This window comes from Asparagus officinalis, chromosome 1, assembly GCF_001876935.1.
Source record: "Asparagus officinalis chromosome 1, Aspof.V1, whole genome shotgun sequence".
Lineage (NCBI taxonomy): Eukaryota > Viridiplantae > Streptophyta > Magnoliopsida > Asparagales > Asparagaceae > Asparagus > Asparagus officinalis.
The window spans coordinates 122,402,906-122,425,277 of NC_033794.1; the positions used below are offsets into that span (position 1 = coordinate 122,402,906).

Here is a 22,372-nt window from a genome sequence, read left to right on the forward strand (position 1 = left end):
CCCAAAAAAAAAAAAAAAAAAACGAAAAAAAAAGATATGTCTGATATTTGTTTCGATTGTATAATCAAATCAAAATGTATAGTGATCTATTTAGATTTAGACAATATCTATGTAAATCCTCAAGGATTTTATGTCAGTGGCCTATGATCAATTAGTCAAAAAAAAAAAAAAAATGGAAGTATCTTAAAGACCAACCACAATGTCTATAGCAGATGAGTTACTGATGTCTCCCACATGATTCCAAGATGTTTAGCTTCTACTCAAGTATACAATTTATATGCATCTAAAAGCAACATATAGCTTAAAGTTTTGTCCAACATAATTATCTTGGACTTTTTCTTAATTAACCGGAATAACTTCCGTATTTTGTTTTTTTTTTAACATTGAGCAGCTTCAATGTGTCTTTCACATTTTGCGCGCAGTGTCGGCGTCTGGTACTCGTCAGACATGGCCATGAGAATCAATTTTAAGCGTATTTGCTTCACGATAAATAGCTAGCTAGAGATCTGGAAGGAACCGTATCAGTTTATTTAACTATGGTGCAGTAGAAAGATGATAAACATGATTTAGCCCTCCATAGGAAAAAAAAAAAAGGAAAAAAGAAAAATGGGTCTCTCAGGACACTCATTTTAACTCATTTATTATTTTATTTCTTTTTTGTTTAGAGAAGGACTTTCAGGAAATTAGTATAGGAGTCCAGAAGCATGGAGTGCATAGGGCTTCTCTTAATTAAGCTCAAAGATTCAATTTACTACATGAACAACAAAAAACCGTACTAAAAATAAATGAATAAATAAATAGAGTGGTCTATGAATACTGACCTTCAAACCTAAAGGGAGGAGAGAGAGAGAGAGAGAGATAACCCTGCAGACCCAAATGAAGAGGACAGAGAAATGTGATATTTTCTATTATGATTGAAGAAGGTATTAGTTCTTATAATGACAATTAGTTACTAAGCTCTTTGATTCCCCCTCTTCTAATACTAAGAACTTAGAGGCCTTTTGTGGAAATTCAGGGGAGGAGCTGTTTGCTGTGAGAACAATCTGTCAGCAAAATTGGCTGGATATTATTATTATTTTTCCAGACAAAGATGTGAAATGAGTGGATGAAGTTAATATTGGAATTGGATAGTGACCATGTCTTGTACAGTGGCTCGATATCCTCAAAACATACAGTGGGTATTAAATTTGGTGACAAATTTTGAAAACAAACTCATTTTGAAACTTATTTATAAAAAACAACCTATTCTTTAACTTATTTGTCAAAATTGATCCAGTTTTAGCCATCTAGCTGAAACTGGATCGGTTTTGGCTAAAAAAATACCAAACTTTACGGGGGACTTGCAGTCCGGTGAAGTTTTTTACATAACAAAACTTCACAGTACTTCACAGGACTTGAAGTCCCGTGAAGTTTTGTTATGTAAAAAACTTCACGGGACTTCAAGACCCGTGAAGTTTCGGATAATTTTTCGTCAAAACCAACCCAGTTTCAACTAGATGGCTAAAACTGAGTCGGTTTTGATAAATAAGATGCAAATTGATTGTTTTTTATAAATAAGTTTCAAAATTAGTTTGGTTTCAAAATTTGTCCTAAATTTGGCGCATTTAGTAGATGGTGAGATATCACGTTGGATTGAGACGGGAAAAGACAGGGGAAAAGGTTGAGCCATTATTGGACTTTGATGCTCTCTTTATAAGAAAGAAGGAAGATCGAGGGGGATCAATGAGTCTCTTCATGATGCAATTAGCAGCACCCACTGAGGGTATGAGATCAAGTTATAGGTGTGGTGGGCCCCACCTGTCAATTTAGACACGCACGTAGTGCTTGTGTCATGGTGCGATGTGTTGCTGCTCACTGAATTATTTTTGCTACTGCTGTTCTCGGAGTAAGCATTGAGTATTCATAGCTTGACTCATCAAAATAACGTCAATCTTTGATCAATACACGACTAAAGTCTAGTTTAACGTTTTCATAGCTTTGGTGCATCACTAATGTAAATATATGAAATCACTAAACACTTCCTCCTGTTTTCAGGCATGAAATCCTAGGACCCGAGCTTAATTACCGTATTTCTAAAATATACCTATACTGTCTACTACTAGTGTAGTGAATGGTTGTTATCAGATGCATGCATGTGAATTCATCTAGTTATAAGCTCTTAAGAAAAAAAAAGAGAGTTCCTTTTTGAATAAAAAATACACCCAAACAATAGTTTCGTAATTTGATAGACCTCTAATATCTCTGTGCAATATGAAAGATCCTTGAGGATTACATCAATATGAATCACTTTCTCTAACTTGTCACCTAAAGCATAAGGAACTAAAAGTTTGTTCTTTATCCAAACATATGGAATAATGCCCTAGCAAACTTACATTATTCTATTTGTTGGTAACCAGCCCCAGTAGATGAATCTAGCATAATGATCAAATTTTAACCGGATCCCAAAATGTGACACCTGGAATTCACATGTTTAAGGTTCAGCCTCTGGTTTAAACACAAACCACTTCTGTTTATTATTGATCAACCTTGACACCTTACGTTGTGTTCGTAATCAATTGAATCCAATCTATAAATTTACTCATGCATGCATGCGTTCCAATTAGGGGTGCATTCGGTCCAGATACGGCTCGTATATGATGCTTATCATATCCGTATCCGCTTACCCATCTCAGATACGGATATACATCGGTAAGAAAATTTATAACCATATCCGCTAAAATAGGATACGGTTATGGATATACATGCGGATATATAAACGGATATGCATGCAGATACAAAACAGATATGAGAAAACTAGATAGTATTGAGAAAAACATAGTTCATGTGATACAAAAGAGTTTGTTAATATGTCCATTATAATTGAAAAGTTAAGATTAGACATCTTGATCATCAAAATTAACCACAAATCCATAATCTAAGAATCGAAACTATCGTAAGAGTATGACTAATATGTATTCGGATATTTCGGATACGGATATAGATATTTCACTACAAAACCATATCCATAACCATATCCTATCGGTTATAAATTTGAGTAACCATATTCGTATCCTAACGGATACGGTTACAGATATTTTCTCGAATACGGATACAGTTTAGCACCCATAGTTCCAATTGTAGAAAAACACAATAAACCTGTTTCTTCCAATTGTTAACCATGAAATGCTCGCATCTATTCAAAAATCGATATGCACAATTTCACATGAATACTCCATCGCACAGTTTCTATGGGTCCACTTCTATCGTAATGCAATCTAAGAACTCATGATAACCAAAGAATTGAAGCATTTAATCTCGCTTCATATGGAGCCTTTGAAAACCTTGCTCAGAATAGTTGCTCAGTTGTAATAGTACCCATAGACAATTACACCTGCTGACAAAATTCAGTAAGCATAGTCGAACCCACAAACTTTTCGTACAAAATTTCAAAAAGTAACTATCCTAAGATGTTGTTTGAGGTACATCCTGAACCATTGTCCATCACCCTAATATATCTGGTGGAATGTGATGAAACCATGAACATGGGGTCATGAATTAGAACCAGTACATTAAAAAAATTTCAGGTCAAAATTTATCTTTGAGTCACATTTTAATTTACACACTTCCGGATTCCATTTCATCGAGTATGGTGCGTGCATGGTGCGTCTCAGGCAATCTGATAGTGACACTTTCTTCAGCTTGCTGGTTCACAGGAAGTGTTGGGTTTGCCAGCCCTCGTGTCTCCTCCAGCATCCTGAAATAAGCATAAGGTCCCCAACCTACAACAAGAAACGAAGTCACTAACAAATTCTACAACAAGAAAGGAAGTCACTAACAAATTCCTTAAAAAGGTTTAACGCAGAAATTCGAAGCAATTGTGGTTTCATGAATCCTAATGAGCTATGTATATGTTATCACATTTTGTGTTGAAATGGAGCAATCAATTTATCTGAAAATTCTTTCAGTTCTTTGATTAGAAAACAGTTCAGAAGAACCACAAACTATACAAACATATTAGGTGCTATGTGTAACGAGCTTGAAAATTTTCATCCAAAAGATATTAGAATAAAATCTGTTAAGTTCATACTCAAAAAGAAATGATAACTTCAAAGACAGAGGAATCAACAGAATCAGGTTTGTATATTGGGTTTGTGCACCTCGCGTCACCCAACTCTTAAAGAAAATTGATCATTGAAAATTATGCTACAACACATAGCTGAAATTCTCACCTAAAAGTGTGTACTTATGTGAGGACAAAGAACATTTCACCTCACCTGACCTACCATATATGTCAACAAAGTGACAGCTTAACACACTTGAAAGGAAGAAAGTTGGATACTAAAATCTGAATATGTGCAGGTGGGCATGCGCATGCATGAGCATGTGGGTTGTGTGTAAAGTTGGATACTAAAATCTGAATATGTGCAGGTGGGCATGCGCATGCATGAGCATGTGGGTTGTGTGTATGAAAATGGGCTGGAGTAGAAGCTTATTTGCTAAACGAGCTACCAAGAGATAGACTAGTAGTAAGACCCATCTTGCGAGTCATACCAGAGTATGTTGACTAGTCTACTCCTGTCTCTTGGTATAACTCATTTTGCTAAATGAGGTGGTAGACCTCACCTCGCAAAGTGAGCTGAAAAGCTAGCCAGATGCACGTCACCTGCTATACTAGATATTTATTAACATGAGCCACCAAGAGATAAGAGTGATGAGGTCCACATGCTCCATTGTGATTATGGGTTAAACCACTGATCTATCTATTGGTAACTCATTCAGTAAAATTAGCTGTCACGTCATACCCATTATTACCATATATACATGAGGTTCATGAGTAGCATATGTCATACGAGCGGATTCTCTCATATACAATAGTGTGGTTAAGTGTATAAGGATTTATCTCTCCTTTCATTTACTTAGTTAGGATTAAGCCACATTATTGTATATGGGAAAATCCCCTCAGATAAAAAAAAAAGATTAATGGGTTATCATATCCCCCACCCCACAAACAAAAAACAAACACACACACACACACACACACTCTTGGGCGAGGTTCAACCGCGTTACTCATGTATGAGAAATCTCATCATCTGACAATGATACTCATTATTTGCATGTATACATGTTATCAATATGTATGTATACATAAATAAATACATATATGAAACACCCTTAAAATTTATTAGCAGCTTATTTTTTCATAAAGTTTGTTGGAAATTAGAGAGTAGATGAGGAGATAATTTTTGCTATATTATTCATCAACTAAAAGTGCCTTTATATGGGTTTACAAAACAACTTAATCACCATAAAAATCTAAACTAATTTTAGATTTATTAGCCGTTACTCCACTAACAAAATAACAACTAAAGACAAAGTCAACTTTGAATCATTCTTCAACACTCCCCCTTGACTACTCCACTAACAAAATAACAACTAAAGACAAAGTCAACTTTGAATCATTCTTCAACACTCCCCCTTGATTCAAAGTTTCTTGTCAACTAAAGACAAAGTCAACTTTGAATCATTCTTCAACACTCCCCCTTGATTCAAAGTTTCTTGTCATTCTTTTTGAATCTTCATAGAGCACTTCTCTCCATAATCTTATAAAGCACTTCTCTTCACTTTGTGATGCACTTCTCATCTCAATCTTGTTGACGCACATAATCACTAACATTTCTTAAAGGAGCACTTCTCTCCACAGGCACTTGTCTCAATCTCTCCATGGCGCACATCTCACCATGATTCCTAGAATAAAATTTCTTCTTCAACTTCAATCTCTCCATGGCGCACATCTCACCATGATTCCTAGAATAAAATTTCTTCTTCAACTGCTTGTGCCATGTTTGCTTGTTCTTCATGATTCCTAGAATAAAATTTCTTCTTCAACTGCTTGTGCCATGTTTGCTTGTTCTTCACCATTATATCAACAATATTTTTGGATATGACCAAATCTCTTGCATTTGTGATATTGATGTTTTCCTTTATGCCAACAATCCTTCTCCTCATGACCAAGTTTCTTACAATTGTTGCATTGGACGTCTTTGCCTTTCCCTTTTGAAGATGAAGTCTTGGCTAATAAGGCTTCTTCAATTTTTTTTCACCATTTTCTTCATTCCTCATTGCTCTCCTTTGGTCTACGGCACTGAGGGTATTGACTAAATCCACTAGAGTTATTTTGGATAGATCTTTAGAATCTTCAAGTGAGGAAATTTTGGACTCATACCTTTCGGGAACAGTCACTAAAATCTTATCAACCACTCTTTCATTTGAAAAAGTTTCACCAAGCAATCTAATTTGATTGACAATAGCCATAAGCTTACCGACATACACTTTGATGGTCTCACCTTTCTTCATTTTTTGCATCTCAAATTCCCTTTTGAGATTAAGAACTTGTATCAATTTTGTTTGATTGTTGCCCTCGAACTCTTCCTACCACGCCTCCTTAGGTGATTCACAAGTCATTATACTTGTGAAGATTCCGTCCGACATGGCCGAATGAATACAAGAGAGGGCTTTTGGCTTCTTTGCTTTTTCTTCGTCGTGCTTCTTGATTTGTTTTAGGGTTGGATTTTGTGGAAGAGGGGTTGGCTCATAGTTACTCTCAACAACTTCCCATAAACTCAAAGCTTTCAAATGGGATTTCATCTTGATAGCCCAAGATTGATAATTGTCTCCATTGAGGATGGGGTATGGAAGTGAAGAATTGTTGGATGCCATTAAAAAAAGGTTGATCACTCTATTTTTTTTAAATCCTCACAAACCCAAAAAAACTGGAGCTCTGATACCATGTTGGAAATTAGAGAGTAGATGAGGAGATAATTTTTGCTATATTATTCATCAACTAAAAGTGCCTTTATATAGGCTTACAAAACAACTTAATCACCATAAAAATCTAAACTAATTTCAGATTTATTAGCCACTACTCCACTAACAAAATAACAACTAAAGACAAAGTCAACTTTGAATCATTCTTCAACAAAGTTTCATGATAAGTTGAAAAGCATTGAAATATAATATTATATGGTGCAACAGTTCAATTTTATGAACCCTTAGTTGTTTTGTTTAATAATTTGTGTAATTTCCAAAAGGACGCCGGTACCCGCGACTAGAACGAAAATCAAAGTTTCTTCTTGAATTTTGATCAAGTCATGATACTAGAAGTGATTGGTATAATTATTACAAAACGACATCGGTACCCGCAACTAGAATTTTTTGGATATTATCTAACTAATATAAGACTTGAAAAAATAAATATCTAAATATAATTATTACAATATAAGTATGATTAATTATATACAAGTATGATTGATCAATTTTTTGCATACTATAAAGTTTGGGATGAGGTGTCAACTCTCTTCTTGGTTGACAAGTCATGAGACAGAACTGTAAACCCAGTTTCAAAGTAAAGTTTTCAACTTCGAACAAGAATCACAAGGTCAAGTTTCCCTGATCATAAAGGTAGAAAGAAACAGCAACATCTTTATCCCTCTTGCTATTGATAGTTCACTAAGGTTCCACCTTAGTCATTCTCTGTAAGTTACACACTTATCTGGTTAAGATATCTGTAATAAACATCACCAAGATCACTTAGATGGTGAACTTCTGTACTGCTAGTATTATCTCTCCCTAACCTAACAAATCCCTCTTGGTAACTGTGACACAGATTGCACCATATATGAAATGAAAAGATATGTAACTGTAGCTACAGCATTCTTTCTAAACGGTTCAGTCCAGGAGAAAAAAAGCAAACAATCATTTTAAAAGGTTGAACAGATGCCAACCTCACGTAGGTTTATTGTTAATTAAAAGGAAAAGCAAGTTGAAACAAAGGCAATTATCACCAAGATATGCAGGACGATCAAGTGCCTTCCTTTCTAGCTAACATGGGAGAAACAGAAATGCAGCACAACACTAAATACCAAAAATGGAACTTCTTAGTTCTTAGCATAAGATCACACCTGCATGCTTTGGCACATGAAAAATCATGAAGAAGATCATCATATTGCGCACTTATGTGTGCTAGCTCATACATAAAAAATGTGTTCATGCATGCGTGTGGTCGTGTGTTTGGATTTTGGACAGGGTGGAAGAGAAGGAACATCTGTCTGTGCCAGTTCATGTACATACTGGTAATATGAGACACAGCTATTTAGACTTAGAAAAATAAGTAAAAGCTGCCAAGTTTTATAATACCCTGAAATTATCATATAATTACTATGGAAGTTTTGGAATAATAATGTATGACATGGTACCTTCAGCATGATAAGGGGCAGGGAAGAACTGTAGATAGCAGAATGTAGCCATTACGCTGCCTGCAACATTATATCCTAACAAATTACATTTGCACTGAGAACTAGAAATTTAATTGGTCATGTTCTTGAAGTTTAAGTGCGTTATAGGATGACGATCAATTTCAAACAACACAGACCTAGAAGACCACCAGCAAAGACATCCTGCCAATGATGCCAATAGTCATCCACTTGTGAAATTCCAATCATACATGCAATAAGTAATGGGAGGAAAACAATGCAAAGCTTTGCCACATGGCCCCGACGGTCAAACACTCTGATTTTCCCAGACAAATACAATGTAAGAAAGCCAAGGCCTGCGAAAGACCCTGCATGAGGAAAAAAAAAATCATATTCTATTAAACTTTTATTTCATATATAATATTATAGAACAAGAGAAATACAGTGGTATTAGTGAAGGGCTGTATCATATAGATCCTAATATTTTAAGTATAATTTTCAGTGAACTTGCCTTGTCAACGCGGGTAGGAACTCTCAGAACCAATTTGTGAAGGGCAAACACTAAGGACTCAGTAGTTAAAACTCAAAATGGCTAACGGAATTTCAATTTGATGATAAGACCACTAACTGGATTAAAGTGAAGGGTACACATGCCTCCAATTTAATTTGTCTAAAAATGATTTGCTGGGCTACTCTTTATATATCATTTCCACCAATAAATTGACTTCTAAAGATATAGAAGGCTGAACATGAAGCCCTCACCATATTTGAGGGTCATTTTCTTCTAAATCATTTAGAACACCAAAATCATGCTAATTGAGTTATTCCCATCTCCCACTACATTAAAAGTTACCAAATATAAATAATCACATTGCATTCCTTATGAATAATGAGTCAAAATACAGAAGATATTATATTGCTTACATGACGTATGACCACTAGGAAAACTCTTGTAACCTTCCCTTATGACATTTTTAGCTCCATTACAGATAACATTTCCAGTTACTTTATCATACACCTGGACAGACATACAGCAGAATATTCCTCATTGTCATGTTAAAAATAAAGGAAAGATGAATGGACCTACAGTAACACGTGTTGAGAGAAGAAAGAGAGAGAGAGAGAGAGAGAGAGAGAGAGAGAGAGAGAGAGAGAGATCATGATGCACAAACCTCTTTCCCCTCAGGAAAACATCGCCAGAAAAAGTCAGGCCGAGGATGTCCAACTGCATCTTTGATTGCATCAGTTAAGACTCCAGTTATAAGCACAGAGAACAAGATACCTAGTTTCCAGGCATTTTTATGTCAACATGTCAACAACAGTGACAAAATAACATATAAAAAGAAAAGAAGATAAGACACTAGGAATACCTAGTATAGCATGATGAAGATCGTAAACATCTCTCCTACGAAAATAGAAGGCAACAAATATGGCAATAGGCAATAATACTGTAATCATCTGATAGCATCAAAAAAATTAACACTGAAAACACCACAATTCTTAACTGATGATGACCAAAAGAACAGCTGAAAACATACCGGAACAGCCCACACAGGGACACTAATACTTTTGAGAGGATATCTCAGATCAGTCATCATATCCTTACTGACAAAGCGGTGAAAAGGATGGATTAGATTTAAGATTATCACCATTACTCCAAGGAAGATGAGAATAACCCAATCATGTTTGTGAGACTTTGCTACTTTAACACCATGAGACTGAACTGTGTGTGCGCCCAGCTGAATCTCCCTCATATTGTCCTGATACACAGAAAAATCTGGATCAGACTAAACCAGAACAAGTTCTTCAAAGTCTGCGTAGAGTAATAAGTACTTAAGTCTCAAATAAGATTCCCAAATTAAATTTGAATAAGGCAAGTTAAAATGAGAAAATTAGACTTATTCTGGACCATGTTGATCATATATTTCATAAATACAGTAAGCATCAATCTATTTTCTCATTGTTTAAACTAGTATGAAAACATGAATTAGCTAAATTTAGAAAGAATAACTATGCAATAGAATGCCCTTCTTGTGAATGTTCCCCAATATTGTCATCCTTGTTCAGTTAAGCCAGATGTTCAAAGCGTACCATTAAAACTTATCTCATGATAATCTGCAACCTCCATGGATAGGATTGGAAATGGAAATTAAATACCTTGTGCAGGAAAAAAGCAGCATTATAATTCATATCTGACAAGCTTCATTGATATGATGGTGACACTCTGAAGTTTATGTAAGCATAGGAAGAATGAGTAGAACATAAATTCAAGCAAAGTTTTTTCGCTATTGATTTCAACCTGCCCTCCTAGATAAATCAGAGTCAAAGCTCCTCTTAAGAAATTTCTCTGAGGCTGCATCACATCACGGAATCTGCAGAATTTGGTTGGAGAAACAAATAGATGGATACACTGGTTAGTGGAAGGAAATAACTAAATGTTAGGCATGATAATTGAGCTCCATTCCCAAATAGTATTCAAGTTTTGCAAGAGTTAAGCGAAAGTTTATTGGGGGATCAATGATGAGAGGTTTATCTGAATATAAGATATCAGATTCCACTAGAAGGCCACTTTAGTCAAGTCAGCAACAACTACGGTGCAATCTCTTATATTCAGACCATTTGCCTCTCATCAAGCTTGTGAATCCAAATTAACTGTCTTTCATTTCTTGCCAGATCAATTGCTATCTCATTTAACAGAATGATTGTCCTGCATAGCTTTACTTAAAGCTTCACAATACATTTGAAGGATCATTCCAGATGTTCACCATCCAATTGGATTCTAAATATAGACTCATGAGCGAGTGTATGTGGAAGTCATTAATGTGATTGACAGATAGAGTTAGTTATCCAGATTGTTTAAACAATTGACCACTGTAATTTGAAAATTTTTAGATAATTTCAATATCTATCTGTAGGTACAGGAATGATTTAAATTAAAACAAAATTGGGTTAGAATCTCTTTTGAGATACATTTAGGATTTTGGTCTGAATCAGGTCTTTTTCTTTGTCAGGTAAGAGATAAGGTTTCCATCTTGATTTTCTCCAAAGTTACCACTTGATCCAAAGATGTTTAAAGGGGTTGCTCACTCTTCAATCATTACCAAGAACAAGAATCTAATATACCCAAAGGAGCAATAACTGAGCCATTTATTCTTCTCCATAAAACCCCAAACGGAAAAGGAGAGGGAAAAATATGAACAGTTCTGCCTTGACTCTTTATGAAGTTGTTCAGGAAACCTAACCGTAATGCAATGAGGATAATGCCAAAATACTCAAGTTCCAACCGGGGGTAATCTCAAGATCAGGACAGCTTGTTTGAGCTGCAAAGCAGAGATTTACTCAAAGCTAATAAGCTAGTAGAGCCCGCAGGACAGCTCAACAATCATGTGACCAAGGTGGAAGGACAAAGCCAAGCGGCTGACAAAGATGAAACACTGGAAATTAGTCCATTTATATCAGAATTTTTGTTTGGGGAAGTTATTAAATGGAAAACTAAGCAAATAAAGTGTCACCTTTAAGCACCCCCAAAAAATTTAATGCCATGAACACTTTTGGCTGAAACAATAGCCTACACGATGTTTCTCACTCACATGAGTAGACAATGTTTCTCACTCACATGAGCAAAGCCTAATGTGCATTCTACAAACAGAAAGATTGCACTTCAGATTGCTTATGTAAGTTCATACCGCACCGAAAAGTTTATTTAAGAGCACAGGATCAATGGCATTTCTGCTTCAAGGCTTCTTTCACGAAAACATTGTCCGCTCCAGCCAGGGGTAAAAGTTCAAGATTCAGATGGAAAGAAGTAGTCAGCTATCTATTGTGAAGTCTTGTGGAAGAAGTGGAAACTTCAATCTGGATTTCAATGTAAAGGGATTTGGTTTCACTATAGTTGAATTGAAAACCCTTAATTCATTATGAGATCTCTTGGGCTTTATATAGGCCCCTACACAACTTACAAATAAGTCCCTAACTAATACTAATATGTCAACACTCCTCAATATGGGCGAAAGATATCTACTAAGCCCATCTTGTCATATCCTCTAATCATATCTACTGAGCTAAGTCCTTTAGTCAGACAATCCGCTGCCTGGTCCTTAGTCGAAACATGACTTAGCTCCAATAGTCCACTATCCAACTTCTCTTTGATGAAGAACCTATCGATCTCGATGTGTTTGGTTCTATCATGTTGCACTGGGTTGTTGGCGATACTGATGGCTGACTTGTTGTCACACCACAACTTCATCTTAGCTCCTTGATCCAGCTTCAGCTCCACCAGCATACTCTTCAACCATAGCAACTCAGCAACTCCTAAGGCCATAGCTCTATACTCTGCCTCAGCTGTCGATCTCGCCACCACCGACTGCTTCTTGCTCTTCCACGAGACTAAGTTGCCTCCTATAAAGATGCAGTATCCTGAGGTGGACCTCCTGTCATCAGCACAGCTAGCCCAATCAGAGTCACAATAGCCCTTAATGCTCATGTGTTCATTCTTCCTGAAGATTAGCCCTTTTCCGGGGGCATTCTTCAAATACCTTAGAATCTGGTACACTGCGTCCATATGACCCTTCCTTGGATCATGCATGTAGCGACTCACCACGCTCATTGCAAAAGAGATATCGAGGCGTGTGTGACACAGATAGATCAACCTGCCCACCAGCCTTTGGTATCTGTCACGATCAACTGGTTCTCCAGCTTCAGCACCCAGCTTAAACTTCTGGTCGATCGGTGTAGTTGCAGGTTTGCATCCTAACATTCCTGTTTCTTTGAGAAGATCCAGTGCATACTTTCTCTGGGATAGGACGATCCCCTCCGCTCCTCAAGCTATCTCTATTCCAAGAAAGTATCGAAGCAAGCCAAGATCTTTCACCTCGAAGTCCTTACTCAGTCTCACTTTGAGTTGGGCAATCTCCTTCTCATCATCCCCTGTAATAATCATATCATCCACATATACTGCAAGCAAGGTGATGTGACATCCACTTCTTCGAAAGAACACGGTATGATCGACGCTGATCTGCTGGTACCCCATACCAATCATAGCTCTCCTGAATCTATCAAACCAAGCACGAGGAGACTGCTTTAGCCCATAGAGAGACTTCTTCAATCTGTAGACCTTTCCCACTGTCTGATCTGTACCGAATCCTGGTGGTATCTCCATGTATACCTCATTCACTAGATCTCCATGAAGAAATGTGTTTTTCACATCTAGTTAGTGTAGCTTCCATCCACCATTTACTGCCAGAGAGATTAAGGTCCGAACAGTGCTCATCTTTGCCACCGGTGCAAAAGTCTCATCGTAGTCGATGCCATATGTCTGACTATATCTTTTTGCCACCAGACGAGCTTTGTAGCGCTCAACCTGTCCATCTGGATTCTGCTTCACAGTGAAGACCCACTTGCATCCAACTGCTCTCTTCCTTTTTGGTAGTTTTACTAACTCCCAAGTACGGTTCTTCTTAAGGGCCCTTAGCTCTTCGTGCATAGCAGCTTTCCATTTCTGGTCCTTTGCAATCTGCCAATTGTTAGGTATAGTAACAGAGTCCAGTGATGCAATGAATGCTCCATGTGCAGGGTGGATGTTAGAATATGATACAAACTGAGCAAGATCCCAACCATATCTATCGGGAGGATTTCCCGCATTACTGCGAGTAGTCCTCCGTACAGTTATTGGTGTGGGATGAGTAGGAAGAGGAATGGAATCACCTTGAGAGGAATCTGGTGGTGGTGTAGGTGTCTCAGGAGTCGGGACAGGCGTTGGCAAGGGACTTGACACCAGTGGCACTGTAGGTACTGTTTCCGTAATTTGTTTCCCTTTCCTACTATAGGTAAGTAGTTCCCCCTGAGCCGTTGGTCTAACACCTCTTGTCTCATTCTCCTCTTCTTCTTCATTCTCTTGCTCCTCCTCAACCAAGTCTCCTTCCCAAGGAATCGTTACAGAAATTGATTTTTCTGATCTCTCACCATTCTCAGACATTGATTTCTCCATATTTACCAATCTCTCACCATTCTCCTCCTCTCGCCTCATACTTCCAGTATTAGGCGAGTTACCAACGGATGAAGTTACCTTTCGGGTGTAATATGGCTCGAGTTTTCGGAAGTGCACGTCCATGCTCACAAACAACATTTTCTCCACCGGGCTCCAACAAACATATCCCTTCTGAGTAGCAGAATATCCCACAAAGATGCACTTCACAGCTCTAGGGGCAAGTTTCCCGACAGATGGCCTGTTGTTCTTCACAAAGCACACACATCCAAACACTTTGAGTGGAAGAATCCCACCATTATCTTCCTTTAATGTCTCACACGGAGACTTCCAATCCAGCACTCTCGAGGGCATTCTGTTGATCAGCGCTGCTGCAGTCAACACTGCTTGCCCCCACAATGTTTCTGGGACATTCATAGAGATCATCATGCTTCTAGCAACCTCTAAAAGATGTCTGTTCTTCCTTTCCGCTACCCCATTCTGAGCTGGTGTGTATGGACAGGTCGTCTGGTGATGTATTCCCTGAGCTGACAAATATTCTTCAAACGCTCTGTTGGTATACTCTGTCCCATTATCCGACCTCAATATCTTCACCACTGCTCCGTATTGAGTCTGAACATTCCTATGAAAGTTTTGAAAGCACCCAAACACTTCACTCTTATTCTTCATCAAGTATAACCAAGTCACACGAGAGAAACAATCAATAAATGTAACAAAATACTTGTATTCATTCATAGAACTTGTGGAACAAGGCCCCCAAACATCTGAATGTATCAAGTCAAATACACGCGAACTTCTATGACCTGAACTAACATAAGAGCTTCTAGTAAGCTTTCCAAACTCACATGCATCACACACAAGTTTCTGTTTATTTGCTTTTTTAAATAAAGAAGGATACAATCTACTTAAAACACCAAATGATGAGTGTCCCAAACGCTGGTGATGAAGCATTAACTCATTCTCGGTACTCATATTAGATCCTACTCCTGTTTCCTCTACTATTGACACCAATGCTGAATCCAGCCCTTCACGATCCAGATACCACAGTCCACTACGTCATGTGCCAGTCCCAAGTCTCCGTCCTGTCCCCTTCTCCTGAAAAATCACATTGGGAATATCAAAAGAAATAACGCATTTTAGTTGGAGGATGATAGAACTAATGGACAAAAAATTGACTGGAAATGAAGGAGCATGCAAAACATTGGACAAAGTTACAGAACCAGTACAATCGACTGTACCCTTACCAACTACCGGCTGAAATGTACCATCAGCTGTTTGAATACTATCAGGTGATGCTAAGTGAGTATATGATGAGAACTCACTAGCATTACCTGTCACATGCCGAGACGCACCGGAGTCGACTATCCATTCTGATGATCTGTTGGGAGACATAGAAGCAAGAGCATGTATGTCATCAGTACCTTTGGTCGGATGAGCATAGGTAGCAGTATTGCCTCTGGCGAAGAACGAAGTGGATGCCTCCTCAGTCCCACTCCTCAAGTCTCCATCCCCTGCTACTTGCTGCTTTCTCCTGAGTATTGCCAGGAGAGCACGATCCTCCTCAGTAAAGATCACCTCAGCTTCTTCTTCTTCTGCTACCGTCAGATTCGCCTGATTCCCTGCTACTCTTCCACCTCGTCGACCCCCACGGCCACGACCACGACCTCCGAACTGTCCACGTCCACCCGAATCTCCTTCCTTGGGTGGTTTGGTGCAAGCATGCCTTAGATGACCCACCGCACCGCAGTTGTAGCACTGTCGAGTCTCTCCCCTAGATCCAGTATTGCTAGAGGCTGCCAATGCTGACTTCACCACCGGAAGTCCACCTGTCCCCGCCTGCAGCCGAAAGCGAGTCTCCTCCTGGATCATAGCAGAGACAGCCTCCTCAAGCGTGGGAATTTTCGGCTGAGCTAGCAGTAATGCAATTCACTGAGCGAACTCTGATGTTAATCCCTTGAGAAACACCATAGTCCTCTCCTGTAGAAAGGCCTCCTGCTCTTTACATGCCGGGTCCTTGCAGCTAGCCCGGGGGGGAAAATGATCATAGTCCAGCCACAGGCGCTCCAGCTCTGTAGCATATTCCTGTACAGTCCTCTCTTCCTGGACTGTGGCGTCGATCTCTCCTTTAATCTGGAACACCCTCAGGTTATTCCTCACCCCATCATATGTTCTCCTCAACTTCTCCCAGACGTCCTTCACCTTCTCAATGCCATCCACCGTGGCGGCGATCGTCGGGACCAACGAGTTGAGAAGCCAGATATACACCAACATATGAGTTCCGGTCAAGTAACCCTCCAGGTTCCTCCCTGCAAGGGTGTATCTGACCTGTCGTGACCAACTCAGGAAAGTACTCGGTCCATCAAGCTTTAGATCGATGGTCGGAAGCTCCAACTTCTTCGATGGTCTTGTCGCGCTTTCATCAGCCGACAACTTCATCAACTTCATCAAAGTTGACACCTCCGCAGGGTTCAACTTCTTGATGATCTCCTCCATCGATCAAGCTTCAGATCCAACACATGTTCACCTTTTCTTCAAACCCTTGTTGTGCGTAGTGAAAATTTCGACAGCACTTCTGCTGCACAACAAGAGTAAGATCTCCAACAAATTCTCGTTTCTCAGAGGAAACTAGAATCAAAAAACAGTGATATATCTCATCGCTGTGAGATATATACTCTTCCTGTCATCAGTTCGAGGACTGAGTCGAGGGAACCCATGCCAAACTCGAGGTCCGGCATAGCGCAGCAAGGGGCGGCTGTTCGGGTTGGTTCGTCGAGGTTTAAGGAGGTCGGAGGGGCTGATCGGAGGGGCTGGTCGGCGGGAACAGAGGTGGGCTGATTGTGGACAGGGGGTCGGAACAGGGCAAGGGGAAGAGGGGGCTGGAACTACAAGAGCAGGAAGGGAAGGGATCTAGTATGTGGGCGGAATGCCGCAGGCGTGGGTGGATCTGCAGGCTGGGTCGGAGGAGCTGGTTGTGCTGGGTCGCTGCAGCGTGATCCGGAACAAGCGCGGGGAGGGGCGGCCTGCTCTGCCAGAGTCGGAGGGGTGGGGGCTGCTCTGCAGGCAGGGCGGAAGAGGGGGGCCTGCTCTGCAGGAGGCGGAAGGCGGGGCTGCTCTGCAGGTGGTCGGTAACAATCTGCAGGGTGGGGCGGGGGATGGCGGCGCGGGCTTTGGCGGCTAGGGTTAGCTCTGATACCAAGTTGAATTGAAAACCCTTAATTCATTATGAGATCTCTTGGGCTTTATATAGGCCCCTACACAACTTACAAATAAGTCCCTAACTAATACTAATATGTCAACAACTATGACATGTGTGGCATGAAACTTGAAGCCTTGAACCAAGAATAGAACTAAAGAACCCCAAATTGCCACATTAACAGCTGCAACCTTTTGTGTCAAGTACATTTTAACATTCAACCAAAGTTTTATTAGCACAAACTTCAATAAAAAACAAAACAAATCATACGGCAAGACAACTGTTGTGTGCGGAAGCCACCAATCGTTGTGCTTGAGGAACCAAACACAAACGCCGAGAGAGAAAGCCAAACAATGCAAAATAACGGACAAACACAAACAACCAATTTTTACGTGGTTCGACAAGTTGCCTACGTTCACGGGGCAAGTAGAGGATGAATTTTCACTAATAGAGAAGCAAAGTACAAACTAAGATTAGAAATCACTCAAAACAAACCAACTAATCTCACCAAGAAAGCTCTCAATCTCTCAAACAATAACCCTAACCAATAGCTCAGGAAGATCTCTCTTTTATGTGCTCTAATAACCCCAAAAACAATCCCAAAGAAACCCTAAAACGTGTGTTTGAATTTATATCAAACAACAATCTCAAACAGAACAGGAAACCACAATCATTCCCAAACCCAACTGACGGTCGACCACCGAAATCGTCGTGGTCGACCGGACAGAACTACAGAAATAAAAAAATACATTACAGGGTCCGTGGTCGACCGCACTTGACGCCACGATCGACCGGCTAGAAAACCGAAAAAATACTATGTAGTCCTGCACGTTTGCGGTCGACCGCGCCAAAACTCACGGTCGACCGGCAAGCACCCAAATGCCTATCTGCATCAAATTTCTTGATCTTCTTTAATGTTTTCACCATTTCTATAATTCTCCATCTAGGCGAAATTTTTTCAAAACTGAGCCAACACCAACCAAATCAAATGTCACACTTGTTGCGTCCAGTACGAAGTGAAACAAATTTATGATAACAGACTCAATCCACAACAAGTTAAGAACCCAAACGAGAATACGAACAAACTCTAAATATCGGTATCAACTCACCAAACCGGCTGCATCATAAATGACTGTTTACGTATCCTTTTGCCTAATGAACCAAGCATTCACGTAGTTCACCCAAATGACCTCCAAAGGTCCTCAATCCAATAGAAGAGTTCTCAACTCTTCATCAAAAAATTTGCGACTAACAGCTCTCCCAATGACCCTAAAGTGAAACAAACCAAACGCCTCCACCTGAGGTGAACCAACGGCTATATGGATTTTCCACCAACTACACTCGAATCAACCAACTCATCATCTGCATCCACATCAACATGATCCCAAATCTATCACCTCAGCTGGAATCTCAAACGATGCAGTATGATCTGAAATATGTGGAGTAATCCCCACCCAACGTGGAGTAGTATCACTCTCCACCTGCTGTGATATCCCAACGATCTGAACAACACTCTACACCTGTCGAGAGTCAAATATAACATACCTACTCAGAATAAAATCAGAAGGCAATACCTGATAATCAAACACGCATCTGAATTTTAAATATATACTCGGATCAAATCTCACATCCTGGATGTGACAATATGCTGATACCACTTGTTGTGACAAATGTGGCAAATGTGCTCTCATACCACTTGATGTGATAATATCCTGATTGTGGTTTCCTAGATGTGACAAATGTGCTCTGATACCACTTGATGTGACAATATCCTGATTGTGGTTTCCTAGATGTGACAAATGTGCTCTGATTAGGGGTGCCAAACGGTTCGGATATATCCGAACCGATCTGCATCCGTATCCGAACGGATACGGATATGGTAGGCTAATTTTGAAACCGGGCGGATACGGATACGGATACGGATATGGTTTCGGATTTTTTTTCGGATACGGATTCGGTAACGGATATGAGGGTTGCGGATACGGATATCCGTAATGTAATAGTGATTCGGGTAATCAGGTCCCAAATTTATAGTTACAAACCCGCTAACCCAAAACCAAAACATAAAAAGAAAAAACCCTAGGCCCTCACCCTCACTCCCTCAGCCATCATGCAGCCTCCACTCTCCAGCCCTAGGCCGCCTCTCTCTCTCTCCAGTCTCAAGCCGTTCGCCAGCGATTCACCAGTGATCTCACAGACGTTCGCCAGCGATCTCACAGCCGAAAATATCCTCCCTCAGCCCAAAAGAAATAAATCAACGTGAAACTTTGGATTTTTAAAATGAAAAGCCCAAAAGAAAAAGAAAACCCCTAAAATTTTTCTTTTGCTTGGCTGTTTCCAAGTTAAGAGCTCAATCAAAACCCTATTGCAATCGAGAGGGCGATGTAGGATGCGTGAGTTCCAAATATTCGATTTTCTTCCAGCGTAGGTCGATTGCTGGTTCGATTTTTCAATGGCTAAGCGAGTCTATGAAGTTTGGAAAGGAAACAATGTAAGCTTTTTACGATTTCATTTCTTGGTTTTGGGGTTTTTAATTGCATTTAGCATCTGTGCGTGTGAAAATAGTTGGACTATTTATTTTCCCAAGGTTTAATTTGCTACCTTTGGTGAATTTGGCATGTGGGCATGTGTGAATCTTTTAGTTCTTTGAGCGTGTCATGTTGGATTTGCTTGCTGGGTGGAATTTAGCATCTGGGTATGTTTGCTCAGTTCATTTTGTATGAGGAGTTGAGAATTTTGGTAATAATAGAGTTTTTGGCTTTGTGTTTATTGGAGAACCTTTTTAGTTGCTTGTACTTGCTGTAATGGGGGGTTGAGCTTGTGAAATGGTGATTGTTCATTCTAGTGTTTGTATATGTATTCTGAAGTCATGGAACAAAAATCAAGCATGTGAAATAAGGCACTATATCAAACATTTGGTTAAACTAATAAATTACCCTGTGCAGGTAAGTATCTGGGGAATCAGACATTTTGTAGTGTCAGATGGCTCAGCACGGACGGGTCTACAAGGACGTAGCAGAGAAGTTGTTCAAATGTTGCTTGCTGTTGATTCAAGAGTAGTGTCAGTTGACTCAGTTCTCTTTTTGTGAAATGTTTGTCATGGTTGTCTGAACTATTGTTTTAGTTGGTTGTATAAACTTATTGTGTCATGGTTGTATGAACTTTAGTCCTCTTGTGAAATGTTGTGTTATGGTCGTCTTGTGAAATGTTTGTGTCATTGGTTGTGCTACTGAAGGTTTTGGATGAAGATTATGTCTAATAGATTTGTGCTCAATTTTAGTAATTCTAATTATATGTGAATTAAAGAGAAGCCTACAACCACATACATTTACCTATTTGGTTGTAATTCTAATTATACGTGAATATTCGTTTATATCCGTGATCATATCCGATCCGATTCTCAAATATCCGATCTGTATCCGTTTCCGATAAGTGCGGATATGGTTAGTATTTTTTCTTACCGAGAATGATCCGTATCCGTATCCGTATCCGTTTATAAGAAGCGGATATGGATATGGTAAGTGTCATATCCGAACCGTATCCGCTCCGATAACACCCCTAGCTCTGATACCACTTGTTGTGCGCGAAAGCCACCAATCGTTGTGCTTCGAGGAACCAAACACAAACGTCGAGAGAGAAAGCCAAACAATGCAAAATAACGTCACAAACACAAACAATCAATTTTTACGTGATTCAACAAATTGCCTATGTCCACGGAGCAAGTAGGGGATGGATTTTCACTAATAGAGAAATAGAGTACAAACTGAGATTACAAATCACTTAAAACAAACCAACTAATCTCACCAACAAAACTCTCAATCTATCAAACAATAATCCTAACTAATAGCTCAGGAAGATCTCTTTTTTCTGTGCTCTAATAATCCCAAAAACAATCACAAAGAAACCCTAAAACGTGTGTTTGAATTTATACCAAACAACAATCCCAAACAGAACAGGAAACCGCATTCAGGCACAAACTCGACTAGCGGTCGAACGTCGAAAGCGTCATGATCGACCGGACAGAACGTCAGAAATCAAAAAAATAAATTAAAGGGTCCACGGTCGACCGCACTTGACGCCTCGGTCGACTGACCAAAAAACCAAAAAAACAACATGTAGTCGTGCACGTTTGCGGTCGACCGCGCCAAAGCTTGCGGTCGACCGGCAAGCACCCAAATGCCTTTCTACATCAAATTTCCTGATATTCTCCAATGTTTTCGCTGTTTCTACAACAACCCCATTTTGAAATTAAGTGTTTCTTTCTAAAATAAAACCATAAATTTTATGGGTTTTCCCAAAATTATAATTGCAGGACTCAAAGAAATCTAACAAGAATCCAGTACACCCAAATGAAAAACAACGGACCCATTAATTCTTCCCCCGAAAAAATCGAAATGAACAAGAAGAAGAAGAAGATGCGAGATTACCCTTTAAAGAGGATTCAGCAACCAGGCAGAAAGCATCCAACCAGCTTCTTCTTCCTCCTGCATCAAAACCCACAACTTTGTTTTCAGAGTTTTTTTTTTAAAAGGTAAAATGGAAGAGAAGAAAGCAGCCACTTACTTGAAATTTCGCAGTAAATGAGTATCAATAGACGAGGGGAAAAAATGCAAAGCAATAAGAAACCCTTGTAAACCGCTGAGGAAAGAAGTTAAAAAAACAAATTGATTTCTTCAAAATAATAATAATAATAATAATAATAATAATCGCAGTTATATAGGGAAATAACGATTTTTAATTGGGATTGAAATTCCCATTTCTCCACATCATTGTTTGTAGTGTAGGCCCCAAACTCAAGCGGTGGTTTAACCAAGGATAACTAGCCTTGGACGGTTGGACCTTGTTTGACGCCATGCCAGTTCTTTTTCTTAATTTCTTTATTTTCTCTCCATTCAAATCATAGATATTTTAAAATTATTATCCTTCGACATATAATAATAATAATAATTGTTTTCTAGTCTAAGTTTA

General features: G+C 39.3%; 4 protein-coding genes across 9 annotated transcripts in view; all 4 read right to left on the bottom strand.

The window, feature by feature from the left end:
• The window catches only part of LOC109829271 (lipid phosphate phosphatase 2-like), a 5,711-nt gene extending 4,705 nt beyond the window's left edge, over positions 1-1,006 (bottom strand). For both annotated transcript variants that reach the window (XM_020396459.1, XM_020396458.1), the window contains exon 1: positions 822-1,006. The gene's annotated coding sequence lies outside the window, so the exon portion shown is untranslated. The remainder of the gene's footprint in view (positions 1-821) is intronic.
• LOC109829272 (lipid phosphate phosphatase 2-like) lies at positions 3,365-22,164 on the bottom strand. 5 transcript variants are annotated; one of them, XM_020396460.1, is made up of 10 exons: positions 21,968-22,164; positions 21,832-21,888; positions 10,528-10,600; positions 9,767-9,988; positions 9,599-9,686; positions 9,401-9,510; positions 9,153-9,246; positions 8,408-8,596; positions 8,232-8,291; positions 3,365-3,758 (listed from the first exon to the last, which is right to left on the bottom strand). In XM_020396460.1, exons 3-10 carry the CDS (start codon positions 10,585-10,587, stop codon positions 3,595-3,597), a joined length of 987 nt encoding a protein of 328 aa, XP_020252049.1. In that variant the 5' UTR covers positions 10,588-10,600; positions 21,832-21,888; positions 21,968-22,164; the 3' UTR covers positions 3,365-3,594. The 5 variants fall into 5 exon arrangements, with proteins under 5 accessions (XP_020252049.1, XP_020252052.1, XP_020252053.1 ...); XM_020396463.1 differs by lacking the exon at positions 10,528-10,600 and having other exon boundaries at positions 21,968-22,161; XM_020396464.1 differs by lacking the exons at positions 21,832-21,888; positions 21,968-22,164 and having other exon boundaries at positions 10,532-10,556.
• LOC109829274 lies at positions 14,620-16,462 on the bottom strand. Its single transcript, XM_020396465.1, has 2 exons — positions 15,633-16,462; positions 14,620-15,306 (listed from the first exon to the last, which is right to left on the bottom strand). The coding sequence occupies exons 1-2, from the start codon at positions 16,078-16,080 to the stop codon at positions 15,263-15,265; spliced, it is 492 nt and encodes a 163-aa protein (XP_020252054.1). The 5' UTR covers positions 16,081-16,462; the 3' UTR covers positions 14,620-15,262.
• On the bottom strand, positions 16,138-16,647 carry LOC109840883. The gene has a single exon (XM_020409695.1). The coding sequence runs from the start codon at positions 16,645-16,647 to the stop codon at positions 16,138-16,140; it is 510 nt and encodes a 169-aa protein (XP_020265284.1).